At 41.2% G+C, this 26,087-nt stretch overlaps 1 protein-coding gene across 8 annotated transcripts in view; it reads right to left on the reverse strand.

Annotated features, from left to right (window-relative positions):
* The window catches only part of PLXNB1 (plexin B1), a 281,915-nt gene that overhangs the window by 190,235 nt on the left and 65,593 nt on the right, over nt 1–26,087 (reverse strand). For 6 of the 8 annotated variants that reach the window (XM_075073224.1, XM_075073226.1, XM_075073222.1 and 3 more), the window contains exon 2: nt 6,899–6,960. Coding sequence is in view for 2 of the 8 variants with exons in the window: in XM_075073228.1 (XP_074929329.1) it covers nt 6,899–6,901 (3 nt within the window). In the remaining 6 variants the exon portion in view is untranslated. Of the gene's footprint in view, nt 1–6,898; nt 6,961–22,421; nt 22,713–26,087 lie in introns of those variants that run through there. The other 2 variants (XM_075073223.1, XM_075073229.1) reach the window with 2 other exon arrangements.

The raw sequence follows: 26,087 nt of genomic DNA on the forward strand, positions 1-26,087 counted from the left end.
TAAAATGTTTTAAAAGCTTTTCAAAACTGAAGATTTCCAGGCCTCTTGAACATGGGCAACTAGAACAATCTCCCTTCTCCAAGAGTGGCCAATATCAAAAATCTCAAAAGATGCATAAAATACTATAATATGGGGGAAAATTCCTTCCTGAGAACACCTGGCAATGTGTTAACATCTTGAATCATGCGGACCAAAAGTCTGTAATTTTTATCCTAATTAGCGTTGCTGCTCTTATTCATATAAATAATGTAACACTTTTCTCAATCAAACTATTTGCCTCTATGCTCTGGAGCACAAAAATCCAGAAATTAACTGTAGGAGTACAAAAAGTATGAAATCTTAAATTTGGTGCCTTCAAGTTTCCGCTTGCTCTTCTATTCAGGGGCGGCTCTAGACACCAGCAAAGCAAGCAGGTGCTTGGGGCAGCCTATTTGCAGAGGCTGCAGGGATCCAGCATGGGAGCTGAGAACCAACAGGCGGCCCTGGGAGATGTAGCTCCTTGGTTAGCTCCCTGCATATAGAGCCAGGCCTGGTGCAGGGAAAGAGCTACATTTCCCAGCATTCCCTTGGCCACTACCAACAGGAACGGAAAGGGAAGAGAGTGAAGTAGCTGAGACCTCATGCTGCAACCTGCTGTGAACGGAGAGCTGCACTGTGAAGGGTAGGGATAACATATTTTAACATTCAAAAAACAGGATACTCCACGGGGAGGGAGGCTAGCCCCATCCTGCCACCATCCACTCCCTCCGACTGCCTCCCACAGAAACCCCAACCCATCCAACCCCCCCCTGCTCCCTGATCACTCCCTCCCAGGACCTCACCCCCTATCTAGGCGCCACTGCACCTTGTCCCTATCATAAGCATCTTTCCCAAATTTGGACCTTAGTGTCCAAAATCTGGGTGCTTGTATGAAACTCCCCCAAGCTTATTACCAGCTTGGATCTGATCTCGCTGCCACTATCCAAAATTTCCAGGGTTTTGGCCCTTCTGCTTCCCAAACTTCCCTGGAGGGACCCCAAGACTCAGAAACCCTGTAGCCTACACAAGGGAAGTAACCCACTTTCCCTTCCTCTCTCATCGTCCCACCAGCTTTCCTCTCTGGGCTCATCCTGGGAGTATTGATGCATTCCTTTAAACATCACATTACCAAGAAGCAATCCTCATCACAAGTAGACAAACCCCAAATACAAGGAATGAAGAGATTCTTCTATCCTCCCCTAGCGTTCTTCCCGCCCTGGGCCTAGGAGAGTTACACAAGAAGCGTAGTGTTTCCTCCCACTCGTCTTCTGTTTTCCTTAACCAGGAAAAACTCAGAACCAGGTTTTAAAAAGAAAGCTTTATATAAAAAGAGAAAAAAGCAAACGTCGTAACAAAGCGACAATTACAGGGCTATTGGCTATAAGAAAAATATGAATAAACAGTTCTTGATTCAAGAAAGATATCCAATTTGAACCTATTCCCACGCAAGTTACAAACACAGTAAAACACCAAAACACCTAAAAGCCTATATGTTTTGTCTATCCGTACTTTACAAGTTGAACAAGAAGATTCAGAAGAAGAAAGAAGCTTCTCATAGCTGAGAGATAACAAACAAGAAACTAGAGTCCAATAAATTCCCTCTCCTGACTTTGAAAAATCAGTTTCCTGATTGGTTCTCTGTCGGTGTTTTGGTTCCCTTGTAACCCTTTACAAGGTAAAAGACATAACCCTATAGCTATCTATTTAGTACAATCCCAAACTGCCCCCTCCTGAGCGCCCCCCCCAACTTCCTAGGCCACCCTCTACCTGTCTGACAAAGCCTGGGACTCTCCTGCTATTCCAAACTGCTGCGCTGTCACCTGGTTACCCCCCACCGAACCCCGACTCACTAACCCTCCTTCTGCCTGCCCGCTGCCCTCCTGAACCTCCACCCCATCCACCCCCTCGGCTCCCTGCTCCTTGACTGCCCCCCCGAACCTCTATCGCTCCTTTCTCAATCCCCTCCAGCCCCCTACCGTGCACGCAGATCCAGCGTCTACTCGCGCAGCACAACACCGCCTGCATACATGCTGCCGTGTTACCCCCCGCGCGAGCACACCCCCCTCCATGAAACAGCAATTGGGAAAATGATGCTCAAGCCAATGTGGCAGTCTTGACTTCTTTCTCCCAATCAAAATATATGCTACTGTAACTACTTAGAAAAATAGGATAAAATGAGAGAAGAAATGCTTCCAGTGGTATTAGGGCTGGAATTGCTTTTTCAACAGCCATTGCTTTTTGTTGTTTAAAAGGAAGACAGTGATATGCATGTGGCAAATTCCCATAGAAGGAAGAGTGGAACAAACAAAATAAGGCACCTCAACTCTTCCTCATTATGTAGGACAGTCTATAATTGCATCCAGATATCTCCAGTCCACACAAGCGAAAGATTGTTTCTAGCTTACTGCCAGTCCTGTAACCATATGGGAACAATCCTGTCTGTGTTCGGGCACATCTAAATTCCTGGCTAAATGACCTGCCACGAGGAGCGAGTACCAGTGACATAGGGCTGCAGTGGAAGAGGGTGCAAGTGGGGAGGGGGAGAGAGAAAGCCCAGGGCTGAGGCAGCAGGAGGTGGGGGCGGGGCCAAGGAGACGCCCAGAGCTGGGCAGGGCGAGGGAGCGGGGGGGAGAGCTAGGGCTGAGGCGCAGGGGGTGCAGCAGGAGCAGGCTGGACCAGGGGGCTAATGCCAGATTTTTTTTTTTTTGCTTGGGGTGGCAAAAAACCTACAGCCAGCCCTGCTTATATTAGAGCAAAGAATAAAACAAGACCTCAACTAGCCTTTAGATTTCAAACAAATAAACCAAACCTACATCATATCCTTCTCTTCTTCTTTCTAAACTAAACAATGGTGATTTTAATCCCATTTCATATGGGCCAACCCATTCTCTTGCCTGTAATCATTTTTATTGCTCTTCTCTATACCTTCTCTAGTTCTTCTATATATTTTTATGACAACTTACCCAAAGATGTGAAAGCACGATTCACAGGACAGCTGTAACACTGATTTATTATATCCACAGCCATTCCCTCTCCCACATTTAACAAACAAAAATACCAACCAACGCACCCACTTCTCTGAACCATCACAGGGCAGTAAGCAGAAACCTTCACTGACTGCTAGATCTTTTCCTGAGACAGTAGGGCATTGGTTCCCAAACTCTGGGTCGTGACCCCAAATGGGGATGCGTCATCAGGAGATGGGGTTGTGTCAATCCCTAGTGTGTGGAGGATGCCACTTAGCTTCGCACAGCGTGACCTTACATTTATGGAGCATACGAGATCACGATGGATGGAGGATACCATTCTGCTCTACAAAATGGCATCCTCCACAAAGCACTCCCAATGCTTATGAGGGTATGCTGTGCAGAGGCCTCTTCCACACAGTGTGACCTCACAAGTACAGTGCTCTTCAAAATAGCATCCTCCATGCTGTCTGGGGTCCAGGGAGGTGAGAAGATGAGTAGATAGCCCAATCAGTCCTTCTCATCTAACTTCTCTGATAGGAGATGAGGTGATGAGAGTTTGGGGGCGGCTCCTGAAGAGTACAAGAACCTTACAAGGAGCAGCACAGTAGTTTTGGATTTACTGTGATTCAGTGGGAAAACAGGTTGGCTCTACTGGAAATTTTTAACAATGAAGTTTATGTGCACAGGACCTCTTTTCTCTCCTCTAACCATTACAGGGAAATGGAGAGAGGGGAGTGACAGCCTTTCTCCCAGGAGACACTGGCAGAATATCTACTACTGGAGTGTCAGAGTATAGTGGACTGTTGCTTGGATATCAGTGATAACTCAGGGTATGTAAATGAGATGATTTAACCATGGTGAAGAGTGCTCCCAAGTACAGAGCTGAAAGCAATGCTAAGTTATAGGTTCAGGAAAGAATTTTCCCTAAGCATAAGCTGGCAGGAAACAAGGGCATTTTCCTCTTCCACTGGCGTACTGAGTACAGATCATTTGGTAGGATCAGATGGGTGTCTCCTACAGTTAACATTTCCTGCAATATCAGGGGGATTCTGGACACTGACAGGTTTCTGTCTTCTATCTGTATTCCTTTATTTCTATGTTGCATCTGATTATAGATCCAGAAAAGCTAACTTTATGTAGCTAAATAATCTGTCATTTCTTTATTCTCTATTTAAAACACAATCTTTGTCATTTTGGTTTAGTGTTCAACCCGGTTTTATTTGCAGTGCTCAATGGTATAATGTAAAGCTGAGCAAAGCCAGATCCCCAATCTTGGTGATTATATTAGGATTTATTTTTTGGATATGTCATCCCAGATACATTTTCCTACCACTTGATCTTTATCATCCAAGAGTTTACTCAGTTTTACTGCTGAGATGGAACAAGACATAACATAACACAACACACCACACACCACAACATGTGGATAAGGGAGAAGTGGTGGATGTGGTATACCTAGACTTTAGTAAGGCATTTGGATACAGTCTCGCATGATATTCTTACCGATAAACTAGGCAAATACAATTTAGATGGGCTACTATAAGGTGGGTGCATAACTGGCTGGATAACCGTACTCAGAGAGTAGTTATTAATGGTTCCCAATCCTGCTGGAAAGGTATAACAAGTGGGGTTCCGCAGGAGTCTGTTCTGGGACCGGCTTTGTTCAATATCTTCATCAACTACTTAGATATTGGCATAGAAAGTACGCTTCTTAAGTTTGCAGATGATACCAAACTGAGAGGGATTGCAACTGCTTTGGAGGACAGGGTCATAATTCAAAATGATCTGGACAAATTGAAGAAATGGTTTGAGGTAAACAGAATGAAGTTTAACAAAGACAAATGCAAAGTGGCCCACTTAGGAATGAAAAACCAGTTTCACACATACAAAATGGGAAGAGACTGTCTAGGAAGTAGTACGGCAGAAAGGGATCTAGGGGTTATAGTAGACCACAAACTAAATATGAGTCAGTGTGATGCTGTTGCAAAAGCAGCAAAACGTGATTCTGGGATGCATTAACAGGTGTGTTGTGAGCAAGACACGAGAAATCACTCTTCTGCTCTACTCTGCGCTGGTTATGCCTCAACTGGAGTATTGTGTCCAGTTCTGGGCACTGCATTTCAAGAAAGATGTGGAGAAATTGGAGAGGGTCCAGAGAAGAGCAACAAGAATCACTAAAGAACATGACCTATGAAGGAAGGCTGAAAGAATTGGGTTTGTTTAGTCTGGAAAAGAGAAGACTGAGAGGGGACATGATAGCAATTTTCAGATATCTAAAAGGGTGTCATCAGGAGGAGGGACAAAACTTGTTTACCTTAGCATCTAAGGATAGAGCAAGACGCAATGGGCTTAAACCGCAGCAAGGGAGGTTTAGGTTGGACGTTAGGAAAAAGTTCCTAACTGTCAGGGTGGTTAAACACTGGAATAAATTGCCTAGGGAGGTTGTGGCATCTCCATCTCTGGAGATATTTAAGAGTAGGTTAGATAAATGTTTATCAGGGATGGTCTAGACAGTATTTGGTTCTGCCATAAGAGCAGGGAACTGGACTCGATGACTCTCGAGGTCCCTTCCAGTCCTAGAATCTATGAATCTATACTGTACTCCTGAAAGAGATGGCCTTATAGACTGCTGCCCCCACTATGGTCTCAATGTATTTTAGTGGTACTCTCACTATAGAAGCTAGCTGAACAGTAAATAGCCTTCTGCCAGCCTCCTGATATAAGGCTCCTTCGCGCACATTCTTCATGCTTGAGTACAATACCCCTTTCTGTGTGGTACAAAACTCCATGAATTTCATTTAGTGTGCACCCTGTGTCAGGGGTTTCCCTAGAAGGGAAGTCTAATAGATGACAGTCAAGGGTCTGCTAGCTGCGCTACTCATAGGAAAGTCAAGGGATAGAAAGGGATGGAAGTGAGATCCAGTTTGTGGCCCTTGCAAAGCCATTCAGTTGGGGCTCTCAGCTGTAGCAGCCACAATTTGGTATCCAGATGTCTCTCACTTACCTACACCAAATTGTTCCTCCCTGCTAACTGGGAGGAAACTGCTCCCACAGGGTGGGGAGATGGAGATTTCCGGATGAACAGGAGAGCAAAAACGTGATCTGGCCTGGGGGAGACATCAGTTTCCCAGGGGGCTCAAGATATTACCACCACAGAACTCAGCAAGCACAAAGCAGCTCACACCGCACAACACATGGCAATGGAGTACAAGCAGCAAACATTGCACAAGCATCTCTACCTGTTCCAGGAGGAGTGAGGCTCCCTGAGGCTGCATATTTGGCAGCACTATTTGGCCCAGCCTTGGCATAAATCACAGCAGAAAAAGTAGGAGTTTGTCTGATATTTGCTGGCCTGTGTCCTGTGAAAGCTCCATTTTTGGTAGGTTAAAACCATCCACTTGTGCAACAGTTTCTAACTTTAAAAGTCACTTGTTACATTAAAACACTTCAAGAAACAAGCTTCAGAATCTGATGTGCAAAGAGACTTCTGGTACTAAGACAGACACAGAGTAGGTCTAGGTGCTGCTTTACTTTATAAATCATATACCAAATCCTAGGAAGGGTGGAAGTGGTTGCTGAGAAGACGAGCCAGGACAAAGATTGGAAGATGAAAAAGGGAAGAGCATTGAATGTGAATGTTTCTATTTATGGAGGGTACACACACTCAAATGTGCTTGGGAAACCCACCAGCCCAGCTAAACAGAAACTCAGCGGCAACCATTAGGTCTGATGTGTTTGGCATGAAACAGACACTACAAAGGAGCTGACAGACCTGATGGCCATTCCACTCATCACACTGACTAAGATAATCAAAAACATGTATGGAAAAGGAGAGCCCATCCCCTAAGACCTCAGTTGTAGCATTAGTCTATAGAGTTGCATAGTACAGAATCCCGATGCTTTCCACTTACCATTTGGACTCTGGGCGGCCTTGAGACACCTTCATTTCTCTTATTGATCAACGTACCTTAAGCTGGAAAAAACAGACAACATAAAATTTGAAGACTATTTTCTTCAGTAAATGAAACCTTCTTTGCCCTTGGGCCCTGCTGTGGGCTCTTTCCCCTACAGAAGACAAGGTTGGGCCAGCTACACAAAGTTCAGGAAATCCAGGGAAACAATGGAGTCTATTTCTTGCCAGGGCAAGACTTTGGCTAGCAGTCCAATTCACCTTTCCAAGCAAGGGTACAGAAGACATCCCCAGCTGGGTCCTCAGGAATGTCATAGTAACAGTACACCCTAACTTTCTTCTAATGAACAGGGATAAAATGTTTTGTTCTCATTAGAAAAAGTACACACACATTCCTGATTAGTGAGTAATGTCTCTGCTTCTGGGAGATTAGCTCAGAGTTGTGCAGCCTGGAACTTGTTCAATTCAATCTATTCTAGTTGTTCCCTTGAACAGCTATTCTGCAAAGATTACAGGTCAGGCCCACAATCTCTCTCACAACACTTACCCCCATGATTATGAAATAGCTCAGGGAGAAATCACAATAAGGTGAGGACACTGGCAAGCACTAATATTCAAAACTGGAACATGCATAATTGGATCCCATCCTCTTCTACTAAGTGCTATGCTCCACTCACTAAACATAAGCAAACATGTGAAACGCGAACACAAAATGCTAGTCAGAAGGGGGTTAAACTACAAACAAATGGGGAGGGTAAAAAGGAAAGAACTCTGCATAAAACTGAGATATTTAGAACAAAATTAATCAAGGACTCAAAGGAAGTGAAGAAAAGAAATTATTTTATATACAACGCTAGGAGACTAGGTAGCAAACAAGAATTGAAATTGCTCCTTTATAAGCATAAATTTGATCTAATTGATATTACAGAAACGTGGTGGGATGACAACTGAAATGTTAAAATCAATGGTTACAACCTATTTAGAAAGGATCGAGTAGGCAAAAAGGAAGGGGGAGTGGCTCTCTGTGTCAAAAACAACAATACCTTCTTTCTGATTCACTGATAACTCAGAAAAAAATTATCCTAAATGTTTATGGACCAATGTCCTAACAGATTAAACACGAGATGGGGTACTTATTGGTGTCTGTTACAGACCACCAAATCACAGTAGGGAACAGGATGCCTACTTCATTATGCACCTATCTACAACATGTATGAAAAAAACCTGCATAATCATGGGGGACTTCAATTTGAGTGACATACACTAGAGGGCTCATGCTGCCAGTACTACAACAGCCTTGGCATTGCTAAACATTACAGATGACAATTTCCAAACTCAAAAAGTATTGCTGCCAAAACAGAGGAATTCTTTATTAGACCGTGTCCTAGCAGATGAAGAAGAACTGATCACAGAATTAGAAATTAATGGTAACTTCGGTACAAACAATCATGACTTGATCACATTTCTAATATGCAAGCAGAATAAAATCCTGACCAGTAATATATACACACACTTGGTGCTTTAATAGGACCAGTTTCAAAGCTGAAAACAATTATGAGCCAAATCAGTTAGGAGGAAGCATTTAATCAGAAAAATGTGAATGATAATTGGGAAGCATTTAAGAACATATTACCAGATGCCCCAAAAGCCACAATCGCACAATTGAGGAAGGAGGGTTGTGCGGCTGAAAATAACAACCTGGTTTTGAGGCAAAGTAAAGGCAGCTGTAAAAAAATAAAAAATATGTAACAAACGGAAGAATGAAGAAGTTGACGGTAATGAACATAAATCAGAAGCTAGGAACTGTAGAAAATTGATAATGGAAGCAAAAGGACACAAGGAGAAGTCTAAGGACAGCAGAATTAGGGATCATAAGGAATTTTTTAAATTATAGTGGGAGCTAAAGGAATCCTGACAATGGGGTTGGTCCGTAGATGAAAATAGTAGAATTATTAATAATAATAATAATGCAGAAAAAGCAGAAGTGTTCAACACATATTTCTGAAGAGGAACAGATGATATAGTCTCACCATATGGTGATGAAAACACTTTCTATTCCACTTGTATCTACGGGGAATGTTAAACAGAAGCTAGTAAAAGTTAAACATTTTACAATCAGCAGGTCCAAATAACTTGCACCCAAGAGTTTTAAAAGAGCTGGCTGAGGAGCTTGCTAGACCATTACCATTTCAATAAGTCTTGGAATACTGAGAAAGCTCCAGAAGACTGGAAGAAAGCTAAGGTACCAATGTTTAAAAAGGTTAAACAGGAGGACCTGGGTAATTATAGGCTGATACTGATCCCCGTCAAGCTTATGGATCAGCTGATACGGGACTCTATTAATAATGAAGTAAAGGAGGGTAATGTAATTAATTCAAATCAATATGGATTTATGGAAAATAGATTCTGTCAAACTAATCTGAGTTTTTTTTAATGAGATTATAAATTTAGTTGATAGAGGTAATAGTGTTGACAGCATATTAGACTTCTCTAAGGCATTTGACTTCGTGTGGCATGACTAGAATGATATAAAATTAACATGGCAAATATTAGGTGGATTAAAAGCTGGCTGAGAGGTCTCAAAATGTTACTATACACAGGGAATTGTCATCGAGTGCATAATGTTTCCACTGGGGTCCTGCTGGGATAAATTCTTTGACTTACATTATACCATTTTTATTAATGACCTGGAAGAAAACATAAAATCACTAAAAGTTTTCAGATGACACAAAAATTGGGGAGTGATAAATAATGAAGATGACAGGTTACTGATTCACAGAGATCCAGATCACTTGGTAAACTGGTCACAAGTAAACAATGTGTTTTTTAGTTAGGTTAAACAAAGATCTATACATCTAGGAACAAAAAATGTAGGCCATACTTACTGGATGGGGGACTCTATCCTGGGATGCAGTAACTCTAAGATAGATTTGGGGATCATGGTGGATAATAAGCTGAACATGAGCTCCCACTATGATGCTGTGGCCAAAAGGGCTAATGCAATCCTTGGATGCATAAACCATGGAATCTCAAATAGGTGAATGAAGGTAATTTTACCTCTGTGTTTGGCACTGGTGCAACTGCTGCTTGAATGATGTGTTCAATTCTGGTGTCCACAATTCAAGAAGGTTGTTGATAAATTGGAGAGGGTTCAGAAAAGAGGCACGAGAATGATTAAAGAATTAGAAAATATGCCTTATAGCGGGGTAGGCAACCTATGGCACGCGAGCCGAAGGTGGCACGCGAGCTGATTTTCAATGGCACTCACAGTGCCTGGGTCCCGGCCACCAGTCTAGGGGGCTCTGCAGTTTAAATGACACTTCTTAAACATTTAAAAAACCTTATTTACTTTACATACAACAATAGTTTAGTTACACATTATAGACATAGAAAGAGACCTTCTAAAAATGTTAAAATGTATTACTGGCACATGAAACCTTAAATTAGAGTGAATAAATGAAGACTCGGCACACCACTTCTGAAAGGTTGCCAATTCCTGCCTTATAGTGATAGATTAAAGGAAATCAACCTATTTAATTTAACAAAGATAAGGTTAAGGGGTGACTTGATCACAGTTTAAGTACTTACGGGGGAAAAAATATTTTATAATGGGCACTTCAATCTAGCAGAGACCAGTATAACATGATCCAGAGTCTGGAAGTTGAAGCTAGACAAATTCAGACTGTACATAAGGTGGAAGTTTTTAATGGTGAGCGTAATTAAGCACTGGAACAACTGAACAAGGGTTGTGGTGGATTCTCCATCGCTGACCATTTTTATATCAAGATTGGATATCTTTTTTAAAAAAGATATCCTCTAGGAATTATTTTAGAGAAGTTCTATGTCCTGTGTTATACAAGGGGTCAGACTAGATGAATATAATGGTCTTTTATGGTCTTAGAATCTATGAAATCCAATCCCCATGGGGCAACTCCTAATACAGTGAGCTCCCACCTACATCTGCTACAGGAGGTGGCCTCTGTTCTGTGCTTCCCTCCGATTCCAGCCTATGAAAAACCAGACCATAAGAGCCCAAGAGTTCAATCTCTTGCTCCAGCCACAGTGTACAATGCTGGATGCTTAAGAGGAAAATGAAGAGCCCTGTAAAGTATAAGCAAGTTCCCTTCTAGTTTGCATCATACCTATCCTTATTTAAGATTCCAAAACTGCCAGGATGGATTTGATTTAAAAACAAATTGATTAAAAACATGATTGAAATCACTAGTTAGGAAGAGTCAATTTAATCATGGATTTCTACATAAAAATGCATTCTTGTTGGTTGTTATAACCTTAATACATATTCTTCATGTCTGTTACAGCTGTCCCCCTGCTGCATTCCTTTTTCCCCTCTCCTTTCTGTTTGTCCTCTGTGGCCGCCCCTCCCGGCCATTGTGCTAACTAAAGTCACAGCCCTATTCATAGGAATGGCTTGTACAGACTAACTGGAGCCATTGCTCTGCCTAGGGAGGGGGCTTCTTGCTTCTTTGTTGTGGTCCTGTTGTATAGACCCAGGCTCGGTGTGGGGGGCGCTGCCCAGAATGCAAAGCCTGAAGTGAATAATTAAGCATATGAGTCATATCTGTTGGCTCAAACATTGCCCAGGACGATGCCTTATGGACCTTACCTGCAGCCTTTCCCTGCTCTTCCTCGCTGTATCAAAGGGAGCCAATCAAAGTATGGTGGGAACTGCACTGAGTTTGCCTTTTAAACGCCGACATTTTCTGATGCGACTAGGAGAAGGTCCTTGCTTTGCACTGGTTGATCAGCTCGGCGCGGTACTTCTAGGGGCCCTTTCCCCACTTCGTTTCGCTCTTTTGAGGTACCCGTTTTTAAAACCGTCCCGCTCGTTTACAAGGCGGGAATTTTGCTGTGCGGGGAGATCTTCCTGGGATTTTGTAGTGATACGAGTTCTCTCTCCATCTTCCGCATCTTACTTGTGGTGTCTGTCTCGTGCCGCTGACGTCCTGGGGATTGGTAAGAACTCCTCTTTTGCATGCCCCTGGGTCTAGCTGCTTGTGCTGTGTATTCCCGAGAAACAGATACCACATTGCTATGACTTCCTTGGTCCTGTATCTGTATCTGTTTCGTTTGCGCCCGCTCAGCGCCTTGTGCTTGCTAAATAGATTTATAACGGCTGTGTCCGGATGCGTAAGTCTGTGCCTTCTGGCGATCTTCGCATCTCGGTTGCTTTCGACAGGCCATGCTCTTTGCGGGCCAAAAAATGGGCCATTATTATAGTTTAATCTCCTCCCTGCCCCCTTCACACACTAGGGTCTTATGTACTCTATGGAGGGCACAACAGCACTGCTGTGCTCATAGACTGCTCCCTCGTCAGCTCAAAAGGATACAGCAATTATATGTGTTGGGTTAAAGCACTGTCTGCACCTATTATGGTTGTCCAGTTTATTGGTGCTCGTTCACTCATTTAATGTGAGTTCATCATTAGTGTGGTTTCATTTAGGTTGCTGTATGATGAATGATGATTGATGGTGTGTTTTCGAGTTAATTAATCTCTCTAGGTGTGCTAATTTTTAATTCTCCTTGCGTCGTACGCTGAATTTCCTCAAGTTAAGGGTTTAGGATATTATCAAAGTTATGGCTGAGCATATGGTATTTTGCTCTCTGTTGGTTCTAGATGTGAGCTATTTTGTCGCTAGTCTATTGTATTCGGCATAGTATAAGTTCTTAATTTGTTTATAGGTATAGTTAAGACTCCTTTCTGCTCTCGTGGTTAGTTATAGTGTAGTCAATTTCTGTGGTTACGTCTCTGTCTTCCCCGTCTGGCTGCTCGTCTCTCGACCACAGATCCCCCTAGCTACCGAAGTTTACGAGACGTGTCGTTCCGTCGCGGGAGGAGTCCTGCTGTAGTGGGTTGGACCACTCACGGATCTGGTAGCCGGGGTCTCCACTCATAGTGGCTTTGTGTTTTAACTTTAGCAATCTAGATCCATACACGGCAGTCAAATTGTTCTGTGTGGTGCTCTGGCTCTCCGTGACTTTAAATCCCTTTCTATGCTGTTGTGCGAGAGAGCCATCCAGGATGTGGGCGCTGATGGCAGGTCCTAGAGATATCGATTTGCTTAGTTTCTTGGATCACAACGTTGGTCCCTTAATATCCCTTCTCGCCAGAAGTGGCACCGTCAGAGAATTTCTGCCTGCTTACACACTGTCGTCTCTTAGCTCCTACTTCTATGGCTTTTTAAATTCGCTCGTTTCGGCGCCAGCTTTGGGTGATCCCTTCGCTGTCAGATAGTGCTGCCATAAGACTCTTGAATCTTGTGGTCTTCATTCTGAGCCAGAATCTATTGGTGGCTATAATGACTAATTGGTTACCTCTCTCTTAGCATTGTTGACTCCTCACTCATTTCTACTAGATTATAATACAGTCACTGTGGACACTTTCTGTTACAGTGCGCGCTAGTGTTGGTTATGTCTTCTACAGCATGTATGTTTAGGAATTACTGTCTATAGTGGGCGTATTTATTGGTTGCGTGTGCACTACTTTTCACTGGTGTTGTAGCTCTATACATATTGTTAAGCTACTGTTATTTATATCTTCAGTGTTAATTGGTTACAAACTGTATTGTCCTATACAGTAGTTGCATAAGTGTACCGCTGCCCTCGCTACTGAAACTCAGCTGGTGCTAATTGCAATTGATAGTATAGCAGCGATGTACTGGGAGTGCGTTGACTCAGTAAACAAGCAAGTGTACTTTTGTGATCCATTTGATTCAAATTATGAGAAGTAGGTTAGCTCTCCAGTTCAATTGCTGCTTCATAGATGATTTGTGCGTGATGCTATTTATTCAGCCTGGCAGCTGCCACATATAAACTAAAACAATCTGAACGATGTGCCCTAGAGCCCCTTGATTTTTATAGGAGGTTGTCTAATGTCTTGTGAGGAGTTTCAAATGCTTGCAAGATTGCATTCTTTTTTGATTTAAACCCAGTGATTGTCCTTACCCACTTGTACCATTGTGTTTGAATCCTTATTAAGTCTGTATTTTACTTTATGGGTTTTTCGTTGATACAGTATTGATTTTATTTTGTGCTTTTTGGTTCGAAATATCTTTGTGTCATCTGTTAGAAACAAGTATTGAAGAGTACTTTTACTTAGGGGAGTGCTTTTAAACCATTAATGGCTTATGTGTGTTTACGATTACTTTATACGATTATTTAAATGTTGGTAGGTTATTTTTCTACTGCTGTATTTTGTTGTCCGGCTTGTTTCATTTTTTCTCTAGACATTTCTTTATAGCATTGTGTCCATTTAAGTGTGTGTTTGTTGTTTGATTGTTGAAGTGTTTGTTTTTTTTTAATGATTCCAGCTTAGTTTTTCATGTAAATTTTGATGTTGTGTTTTTTTGTGCCTCAGTGCAAAACTGTCTGCGCTCTCTGCGTCTGGGCTACATTCTTTTGGACTTCATCTTCCCACTAACAACTTTGGCGTATCGCGCTATGTCTATTTGCCCTTGTCTCAACTGTTACACTATTAGTCTTCATTTATTTGATGGAAGCCTCCAAACTAACAGTATTTCTCGCTTCTCTAAGTTGCATTCAGTCTTATATGTCTTTTTGACAACCTCCGATTAGCCATTATAGCTATGCTAGTAATAGAATCCACCTCTCCTCCAGAACTGTCAGGCTTTCCTGCAGTTTTAAAAATGATATTTTTTTACTTAGTAGGGAAATGTGTTCTAGACATGATTTACTGTCACTTGACTAGAGGTGTATTTCCAGTGTATTTTCAGGTAACACTTTTTATGGGATAAGGTATAGACTTGGTTGCTGTGAGAGCCTTCTGTATGATACTGTCAGGCAAGCTTATCATGATGGGGAATTGAACTTTATATCGCGATGTTGTGTTTTTCTGTGCTCTTTATTAATTTACGCTCTACTTTTGCGAGCGTCGCACGTGTTTGCTCAGTGGGTGAGTGTCTCCATATCCACTACTGCTTGTGCGCCGGTGCACTGCGACAGTAGAGATTATGATACTAGGTTATTTTTAGATCAGTGGCAGCCCCTCTCGTAACCTTTTATACGTTATCTATTTTGAGTATATTATTTCGACTTAGGCTCTTTTAGCCGATCCTGTAATATCAGAAATGAATGATTGTTTCTCTTCATTTGAGCTAGATATTTTGAACCATTGGGGGTGAACAATCTCCGAATTCGCAGTTAATTCTTATTGATGTGGAGGTGTTTATTGCCATGCTGTATTAGAAGAGAAACGTTGCACATACAGGAATTTACTTTGTTTTATTTAAATACTAAAAACAAGTTAGTGTATTCATAGAATTTAGTGTTCTTCAACTGACAAATACAATATTTTCCATAATAGCAAGCATATGAATTATTGAAATTTCATTAACTTCACGTTTTAAAGCGGTTTCGTGTAGAATTGTTTGTACCTGTAGTAAATGAAATATTAAAAAAAGTAAAAACAAAAAGTTGCGAAGGAGTCCTCGTGTTGTCTGGATCTGTACGGAGCAAAGATCCTGTGGACTTATAGACTAACAGACGTTCTGTGAGCTTGAGCTTATTCGTGGGTGATTAAGACTATGTCACCAGCCGTCAATTGGAGAAACTTAAAGATGCTTATTGGGCGCCTCTGCAGCTAGCGTCTCTTCACCTTCATTTTTTGTATTGGTTTAATTAGTGGAAGAAAACAAGCTTTCCTGCGTTATTTCTGGTCCCAACGATTTTCTTTGTAATGAATTGTTAAGGTGATATTTGATATTCCTACACGCGTCAGAAGAAGTACTGCTTGTTAAGTGGTTAGTACTTCAAGTTTGATCCGATGCTTAAGTGGACTCTCCCGTTCACTGGTGTACTTCTTAACATCTAGCAAAGTATTATTTTTTGAATGTTTTCACCTTAGCTTGATGTTTATTTAGTGGATTATGGAGGGATTATGTGGATGTCCCTGTCAAGTCACTCTTCTTTTCGCGTTAGGTTTGACTGTACAAGTATTGAGATTCTGAAGAAAAGAGTGAGAGGTTCGAATAGGTGCTTGGTCCCATTTTTAGTAATTTTTATGTTAGTCAATTATCTCTGTTCACTTGTTAGTTTTCTCTTCTGTACAGATTTCACTTTCTTCAAATAATTACAGCTTCTCAGGTAATAAATCAGCTATTTCATAGGTGTTTGCAGGCTATAGAATAGGCTCAGTGGGTACTCACCGCATTGAGTTCAAAAATTTCTCTTAAGCCCCATGTTGGAGACTTTGATTGACTAAGCTGCATTTTTTTTTTTTTTCACAATTTGTTTCACAAGTGTCATCAGTATTTGGCTTTTTCTTTGGATTTAGGTGCTCAAAAAGCCATATGATCCCATTGTCTCATTTGTGATCGTTTAGCTGTTCTTCATTTTTTTTCGGTAGCTGCTCGCAAGGGGTTGTTATGACAGTTTTTGCTTTCGAATTGCCTTTATGTTGCTGGAACACGTGACTTTGCTAGGAGTGATCAATGGGCATGGCTATTATTTATGCTTGGGCCTGCTTTCCATTTCACTCTTCTAAATTTACCTCTTTGGTATCATTTGCTAGCTTGTTGGTTGCCAAGTGGTACTAGACATTTGAATTTTTCGTTTGTTTTAGCTTTTATTGTTGTCGTGGTGTTAATTGTTGCTGTGTGTGATTTGTGATGGATTACGTTATTCCTAGTAGGATGGTGATCCTTCTTGCTAGTTGTCCCAAGACTACAACAGGTTCATTGTGGACAGCTGCTCCAACACCAAGCTCAGTCCGTTAACTGTTTTCCCTCTACTTTGCACACTTGCTGTCAATTTGTCTTTCATACGCTTTTATAGCCATTTGCCTGCCGCATTGTTCTGTGGGTGAGAACTGCTTTGTTTTAATCGAATAGAACCATGTTTAATGAGTGTTGGGGTCTTCAAGTCATTTGGAAAGCGAGTTTGGTTGATAATAACCAAACTGGGCATTTTTTTATCTGATGATGTTCTTATCACCATATAGACCTTCTCTGTGGTTGTTTCTGGAATGATGGAGTTTTTTCTTCTTATTTTTGCTACAGGTGGAAGTATGTCTGGTGGATGGTGCTCGAGTGTCTTTTTGAAGTTGGAATATATATGTACTGAAACACTGGTCATTGGCAGTATATACTTGGAGAACTGGTGAATCTTGAGTGTTGAGAGTTCTTCAGTCTGTATGTTGAGGATGGATTATCCTAGATAAATAAGTCAATGCAGTTATTTTAATTATTGCCACTGTACTGTTCATTTAGATAGTTACTCATTTAGCATTCCATGACACTCAGGATACTTCTTTATTAGGTAAGATTTGTGTAAACAAAAGGAATATCTGCTATTTTTAATGTTTTATTTTTATGTGACACTGATGTTTAGTGATAAGTACCATGTGAGTAACAGACTATAATTTTTCTTACTCAAAACATGAGAATGTCAGAATATCAAGAGAAGGCAGGGGAGTCTTTAGTGAAGAAGTTAGGATAAAAAAGTTTTACCAACCTGAAGTCCTGCTGTTCAGAAGTTGTTCGCGTTTTCATTATGTCTGTATGAACACAGCCGCCTGAGAAGAACTTTCATGTTTGTTTTTCGGGACCAGGCTTGCGTTTCGTTTGTTGCCTGTTTTGCACCTTCTGAGGCATGCCTGTCTTCGGCACAGGGTAAGGTTCTTAAAATATTCCAATACTGGGTTTTTTCACTGTGTCCATTATAGGTATTTTCGGTTCTAGTTGTCTGAATGTTGAGATGTAATCAGAACTAAGCTAACTCAAAAGGTCCTCAAGATATCTTTACGCAATATTGTATGGCTCAAACAGTTTATTTGCTTTGATTGTCTCTATACCTGTTCCTATCTCAATTTATATCGTCTCAGACTTCTTTACTTGTCAGACTGTTCGGCGTCCACCACGAATCGTCTTTCATTTGACTTTTTGAAAACTTGTTTGAGGGAGGTAGGGAGTGATTGAATCAGCGTATACACAACTATTGCAGGGAGGTAACACAGGCGTTGAGATTCTGTTATTTCGTCCTCTACATATTTATTTAAAATATTTTTGCTGTTGTTAACAGACTTATCATCCTCGGGTAGACAAAGCCCAATTTGAGAACTGTGCAAAACTAAGATTTTGATTGGGATGCCTCTAGATTGAGGACGTGAGTTATCCCGACTGTGGATGTTAGAACAGGATTAATTATACTCTATAGTAGAAGCCTCGTTAGGACGCCTTAAGTTGGCATCATTAATCAGAGAACTATGGAGACTCTATATACAAAACTGTTCTTACATCATGAATATTTGTTCATCTATATTTCGATTTCTAATCCCTTTCGATGATGGATATCTTTGAGCTTGATCTTTAGATAAATGCCTGTTTTGAGGAAAACTATCAAAATCAATTTATTTACAACTCACCATATTTTTTTAACTCATGCTATTGAAGTTTTATTCAGCTGATTGATTTCCACTAAAGGACTGTGCTGCATTTTATAAGTGGATATTCAAAATTCTTTGATACACACCCAGAAACAGTTTGAAAGGGGAGTGATAGTGATTAGGCCAGTTGGTCGTTATATTAGGGAATGATAGGTTATTATTTTGCATTCTGGTGTATCTTTGACGTATGCTCTTTTTGTATTGGACTTGTTTCACATTTCTTTTGGTAACACTGTTCTTCAATGCGTGCTGACTTCACCCGTGAGCCTTATTATTATTTCTTGATGGTGATAAACTGGTGGGTTGGAGGTGTGGAAATTAGCTTCCATAATGCACTTGGAGGTGAATCATATTGTTTTTTTTATTCTCAAAGTCAGGTTTTTGGGGAAGGTTTAAAGGTTATTCCTAATTGTTACCAGGGACTGAGCTCTTGAAAACCTTCTACACTCTCTGCCTTAGGTGATGAGTCATTTCTACCTAGCTTATTTCGCACGACCAGCAGTTCACTTGAAGGCTGTTGATGTATGAACTCATATAAACATCCCTGGTGGCAATCTTCTGAGGATACGCATCTCTTTAGGTCAGGATTTCCCGCGGCTCAGTGAGCAAGAGCCTAGAGGTGGCCTCGATTGTGAGCTGTTGTTGACTTCAGGACATTTTAGCATCATTCAGGATTATTTCCGATCCCCCAGCCTATTTCGAAATGTGGAAAGCTGGAATTGGAGGCCTATTCACTACAGTGATGGTGGCTCCCAGAAACAGGCTGCAAGTAGCTTAACCTTTTATGCTGTTGGCAAGGGATCATAGAGGTGATACTGCTCAACCTGGTGCCCCAGTGCTGTATCCTGAAACCTTTCTTACAAGGGGTTGAAGTCTACAAAGCACAGATTTCACAGGGTCTGGACCTTCCTAATATTTACACACCGACACACGATGGTGGCAGCCTCTCTTCATATACACATGTCATACTGCTTCTAGTGAGGGTGTGGTTTAGAGCCCACTCGCCTTTGTGGATTACTCTTCTTCAATCACTTTCTTTCCCTGCTAAATGGACTTCCTTGTTTCAGCCCATTCAGAGTTATGTGCTTCTTACTGACTCAGCTTGACCAGCTGAAGGAGAAAGTGGGGAAGTGTGAAGGGTTTTTTTCTCTCTCTTTCCTGATCTTCTACAGCTGTCAGTAATGATCCATTCAGGGGATCTGTGTACCTTGCCTCACAAGGTAGTCTTTGTTCGTAAAGTTGTTGGTTATTTAACACATTTTACCCATAACTGTTAGTTGGTTATATGCTGCTGTGACACACCCTTTACATAGAAATTGTTAGCTACCTGTTACATTTATACTTCAGTGTTAATTGGTTACCAACTGTATTGTACCCCACTATTGAATAGTGTACCCCACTACTGAAACTCCCTATACCATTTACTAAAAGAAACCCCTCCCCAATTGTCTACCTTAACAAACCCCATACCCCTCACTATTGAATTTTCCCTGTTTTTGCATTTTCTTAATAAAGTTTATTTTGCACCCCACCGGTGCAGTAGTTGTCTCCCAAGATCCCCTACCTGCTGGCAGGGTCACTTCACAACTCAGAGATAGATATAGGTTTCATTTTTAGACAGTGCACACTATACATTTTTAAAGTTATCTATTTTGAAAACTTTTCAGATTAGTTTTACATCTATATCAGAAAATGAATGATTGGTTATTTCATTGAAGCAGATATTTATGAAACCATTGGGAGGTGAACAATCTCCAATTCAACAGGTTAATCATTAATATTTGGAGGATTTTCTTGCCATGCTGTATTAGAAAGAGAACATCACCAGACAGACATTTAAATTGTTTTATTTAACTAAAAACAACAGTTATGTATTCTAGATTTTTTTCTTCAACTGCAAACATACAATATTTTAACAAAACAAGCATATGAATTTTTGAATTTAATTAAACATTCACGTTTTTAAAATCAGGCTTTTGGTAAAATTGTTTTTACCTAGAATAGCTACATGAAATATTAAAAAAAAAAATAAAAACAAAAAAAGTATCAGAGGGGTAGCAGTGTTAGTCTGGATCTGTAAAAGCAGCAAAGAATCCTGTGGCACCTTATAGACTAACAGACGTTTTGGAGCATGAGCTTTCGTGGGTGATTAAAGCAACTATGTCACCAGGTCAACATGAGAAACTTAAAATATTGGCTTCTGCAGCTAACGCAGTCATCTTCACCTTCATTTTTCTGTTTGTTCGTAATCTGGAAAAGAAAAAACAAGCTTTCCTGCTTTTTCAGGTCCCAAACGATTTCTCAATTTGTAATGAATTAGTCCAAAGGAAGAAAATATTATTTCTACACCCGCAGAAGAAGCTACTGCTGTTAAGTGAGATTATTACTTCAACCGTCTCTGAATCCAGATGCTTAAGTGACTTCCACCAGTTCACTGGTGTACTTTCTTTAAAACATCATCAGCAAATGTATATTTCTTGAATGGTTCACCCTTAGCTCTGAGGTTTATTATAGCTGGCATTATGGAGGGATTACTGCTGGATGTCCCTGTCAAAGTCAACTCTTCTTCTTCAGCAGTTAAGGTTTGACCCTGCTACCAAGTATTGAGAATATCTGCAAGAAAATGAGCTGGAGAGAGTGCTTGTCCCATTTGTTGTTTTTTTAATGCTTGTAATTTATCTCTGTCATTGAATAGTTCTCTTTTTAAGATTTCACTCCGTTCCTTCCAAATTTCAACAGCATCAGCAATAAAACAGCTATTTCCCTGCATTTTGTTCAAGGCTATAGAAATAGGCTTCAGGGTACTCAGCATGAGTTCAACATTTCTCTTAAGCCCCATGTTGAGAACTTTGGCTCTGACAGTGCCATTTTTTTTTTTTCACAATTTTGTTCACAAATTGTCATCAGATTAGGCCAGTTCTTGATATAGTGCTCAAAACAGCCCACTACTGAGTTCCATTGCACATCTTGTGGGATCGTTAGCTTGATTCCTTCCATTTTTTTTTTCCAGAGTAGCTGCTGCAAAGAGGTTGTTATGGAAGTATTTTGCAATTTCAACATTAGCCTTTATTTCTGGAACACTGAAGTCTTTGGCTAGGAGGTGCATCAAATGAGCACTGCAACCATAAGTTATTAGCTTGGGACTCTCTTCACTCTTCTAAATTTCACCTCATCTTGGATACATTTGCAGCATTGTCTGTGACCAAGCTGCGTACTAGACATTTGAATTTTTTTCAGTTTGTTATAGCTTTTATTGCTACTTCTTTTAAGTATTCTGCTGTGTGTGCATTTTGTGATGCATCAGTTCTTCCTGTAAGGAAGACATTCCCTTCTTCTGTTGTCACACAAGCACATACAACAGGATCATTGTGGACACTGCTCCACCCACCAAGACTCAGGTTAACAGTTTCACCCTCTAGACTTTTTGCACACTGCTCAATTTCTCTTTCATACGCTTTATCCAGCAATTTGCCTGCGACATCTGCTCTGTTGGGTGGACTGTATCCTGGTCTTAATGATTGAACCATGTTAATGAAGTGTGGGTTCTCAATCATGTGGAAAGGAGAGTTTGTTGCATAAACAAACTGGGCAATTTTTTCATCAAGTACCTCTTTTTGGTAATCTGATGGTTCTTATCACAACTTATCTGTGGTTGTTTCTGGATGATGGAGATTTTTTTCTTCTTTTTGCTACAGGTGATATACTGTGGCTGTGTGACATACATGATGTGACTGAAACACTGTCATTGGCAGATAACTCTGAAACTGGTGATCTTGAAGTGGATAGTCTCAGAATCCTGTATGTTGAGGATGGATTATCCTAAATAAATAAGTCAATGCAGTTATTTAATTATTGCCACCATACTGTTCATTTAGTATTACTCATTGCATTCCCTGACACTCACTACTATTCTTTAAAGGTGAAATTGTAAAAGGAATATCTGCCTATTTCATCTGTTTATTTTTATATCACAACTGCATCTAAAATGATAGTACCATAGAGTAACAACTATATTTTTTTCTCAAACATGAGAATTCAAGAATAGTCCAGAAGAAAGACAGGGAGTCCTTAAGAAAGAAGTAGGAAATAAAAAAAGTTTACCAACCTGAAGATCCTGCATGTTCAGACATGTTTCCTTTCATCATCTGAACACAGCTTCCGCCTGAGAAGAAACACTTCTCATGATGTTGTTTCATTCGGGCAACCAGGCCTTGCGTTTCTTTGTTGCACTGTTTGCATTCTGCATGCATGCCTGTCTTACGCACAGGGTAGAGGAATTCATTAAAATATTCCCAAACTGGGTCTCTTTTACAACCTGCTGCCATTATAGGTTTTTCCGTCTAGTGAGAGAATGGTATGGAAGATGTCAAATCAACTAAAGCTACACTCAGAAAGACCTCAAGACTTCTAGAATATGCTGCTCAAACAGTTTCATTTTTGTTTCTACTGCCTGTCCCTCCCTTCTCACATTTATCTCCCAGACTTCTTCTCCTTGTCCAGATCTGTTCGGCCCCAACAATCGTCTATTCATTGAACTTTTTGAAACGAAACTTTGTACTTGAGAGGTTAGGTATTGACTCCGTATACACAACTTTGCAGAGGAACAACAGCGTTGAGGTCTGTTATTTCTCACCTCTACATATTTATTTAAAAATATTTTTGCTGTTGTTAACAAGCACGTTATCTCTGGAGAGACAAATCCACAATTTGAGAACTGCAAAACTAAGCATCTCTGATGGTATCCTCTAGACTGAGGACTGAGTCCCACTGGGTAGATAGAAAGATTAACTTAAATCTATATAGAAGCCTCTGGAACGCCATAAAATTGGATCCCTAATCCATGAACTACTGGAACTCATTTACAAAACTGTTCTTAAACATTACATGAATATATTGTCTCATACTATAGAATTCGAATTTATAATCCCATTCCATGATGAGATATCTTTGAGCTGTAATCTTTAGATAAAATGCTTTTTGAGGAAAAAACTATCAAAAAATCCAATTTAATTAAAACTCACATTTTTTTTAAATCATTGATTTTTATCCACCCTGAAAACTGTCCACCTAAACTGAGCCTGCAATTCTAAGTGATTTCAAAATTCTTGATCACCACCCCAGAAAACAGTTTGAAAGGGGGTGAAGGAATATGGCAGGGTCTATATTAGGGAATGATGGATACTCTATTTTGCAGTTAGGAATGTGACTCATGCAGTTGAGGGACTTGCACATTCTCTGGTAAACAATGCTTCTTCAAATGCTGCACTGACTCACCCAGATGAGCCTTATATTATTCTGAGGTGTAAACTGTGTATGGAAGTGCTGGAATAGAACTTCCAACCATGCACTGGTAGCATGTTTCCAGCTGAAAAGTAAGTTAATTCCAATCTGTCTACACAGGGACCTGACACCCTGAAAACCCTCTCACTCTCTGCCTTAGGAAAGGAAGCATTTCTAACCTTTGCTTATTTCGCAACGAAGCAGTTCACTGAAGGCTGTTGAATGAACAATGATATAAACCAACCCTGGCTGGCAATCTCTATACAGCATCCCTTAGCTCAGATTTCCCCCAGTCCAGTGAGCAAAGCTAGAGGGGGCTGATGTGCTGTTCTCTGACTTCAGGACAATTTAGCATCATTCCAGGAATTATTTCCCTCCCCCAGCCCTAGTCAGAAAGGAAAAGCCGTGGGAATGGAGCTCACTACCAGTGAGGTAGGCTCACCCAGAAACAGCTGACAAGTACTTAACTCTCTTTATGCTGTATGGAAGCACTCCATAGAGGTGCATACTGCTCCAAGGCAGTGCAGTGGCTGTATCACTAACCCTTTCCTTCACCAAGGGGTTGACAGCTCTAACAAAGGCACAGATTCACAGGGCTGGCACTTCCTCATATCTTACAAACACCACACACGAGGTCAAGGTCACTCTCTTCCCTTCACCACAAGCAACTGCTAGGAGGAGAGTGGGGTGGTTAGACCCACTGCCTTGTGATTACTCTTTTCAACCACCCATTCATTCCCTGCTAAGGGACTCTCCTGTAACAGCCCCATCAGAGTATAGTGCTTCCTACTGACCAGACTGACACTGAGGAGACAAGTGGGGAAGGGAAAGGGTTTTTTTTCATCTCACTACTCCTGCATCTTCATACAAAGCTGTCCAGTAATGTCCATTCCAGGGACTGTCACCTTTCCTCACAAGAGAAGTACAGTGGAAACCGTTCAATGCATTGTCCAGAGACCTGAATACCCTTCACCTCCCCTGTTCGCAACTCTCTCATCAGACCTGCTCCTCCTGCTCAGAACCTCATTCATATGGTCCTGCCAGATCAATTCCTCCTCACAAATCCAGCACTTCAGGAGTTAAGGTTAGCATCCCGATTCTCCTGGCCTGTATGATGCTGGTTAAATCTAACACTATTCTTTGCAGTTTGAGAAAGCATGTAAAAACTGAAGGCCTCACACGTTCCTCCTTTCATAGCTTGGCCAGTTGCCCAGAAGCTGTCACCGCCTGGCACCCAGGGCAAATGGAGAGAATGTCATGGAATTACAAGCTATTAGCCAATTGCACTGAACCTCTCCATCCCCCCCACCCTTCCTTCCAGGGAGTCTGGATTCCTTCTTCCAGCAAGGGGATAATGCCTGTATGGCTGTGGTGGTCCCCTCCACAAGAGAAGCTGCCCTCCCCCATACTTGGCAAAAGCGCTTGAGCTTGGAAGGTTCCTATCACAGAAATGCTCAGAGCAGCTCTTATCAAGGCTAGAGCTCAGGGATTTGTTCTTAGCAGTAGCACAGGAACTCACCCCTGGAACAGCTCACCACAAGGGCCGCTAGTAGGATGGGTGTTAGCTATTTATATAAGTTGCAAGGAAGGTTGGAGACAGAAGCAAGAACAGAATCTGATTTGGAAGCAACGGGATTTGGAAGTTATTACATTTATTACTGTAAATCACACTTCAACACCCATTCCAGACCCGCAGCAATCTCATTTCAGTCCCCTGCTCCAACTCCACCCACCCATCCAATATTTATCATAGTTGCTCCCTATCAGTACAAGTTTCTCAACCCTAATTTTGTTTGTTTTTCAATAGCTTCTTTTATACACACAGTCCCCTCAAAGTGAATTCTATTTTTTTTTTTAAATAGAGCAGGAGAGGGGAGACACATTCAGATCCCAAAACCAAGGATGGTGGAGATACTCAAGTCTCTGAGTCAAAACACATAAAGGAGGCTGTTCCAGATGGATATGAAAAGCTCTTGCACCAATAATGGCAAGATTGTACAGGACCCCTCCTAGTGCCATGAATCAGGAGGAGTTCTGGGTATGAAGCCTTAGAAACCTAAAGCCAGGATAAAAAACAGCCTTAAGTATCGCTTGAAAGAGGTAAGTAAGTCCACTCTGATATAAAGACAGGAGTTCAGTCCCTCATCATTTGCCTCATCTCCTTCCCTCTAGCAATGACAGACTGAAGTCAGATGATTCTGGAAGTGAATCTTTGGCTAAGTAAGTGGTGTAGAGTAGAGGGCTTTGGTTTTGTGGAACATTGGGCGGGGCATTAACTCAGGCCAGGGCTTTATAAAGCCGCGCACAAGCGACCAGGGAGCTTGCGACCAGGGGCTGCTAACAGGGAGTTTTGCAAGGGATTTGGAAGGGAAGTGGGAAGGGGGGGGGGGTCCCTTGTCGGTCCTACCTGTTCCCCTGTAGTCCCCTTAAAACCTATAATCCAAACCATATTCCAAAACCCCTTTTGTTAAACCACCCTTTCATTAACTAG

The sequence above is a fragment of the Chelonoidis abingdonii genome, chromosome 17, assembly GCF_003597395.2.
Source record: "Chelonoidis abingdonii isolate Lonesome George chromosome 17, CheloAbing_2.0, whole genome shotgun sequence".
Classification (NCBI taxonomy): Eukaryota; Metazoa; Chordata; order Testudines; family Testudinidae; genus Chelonoidis; species Chelonoidis abingdonii.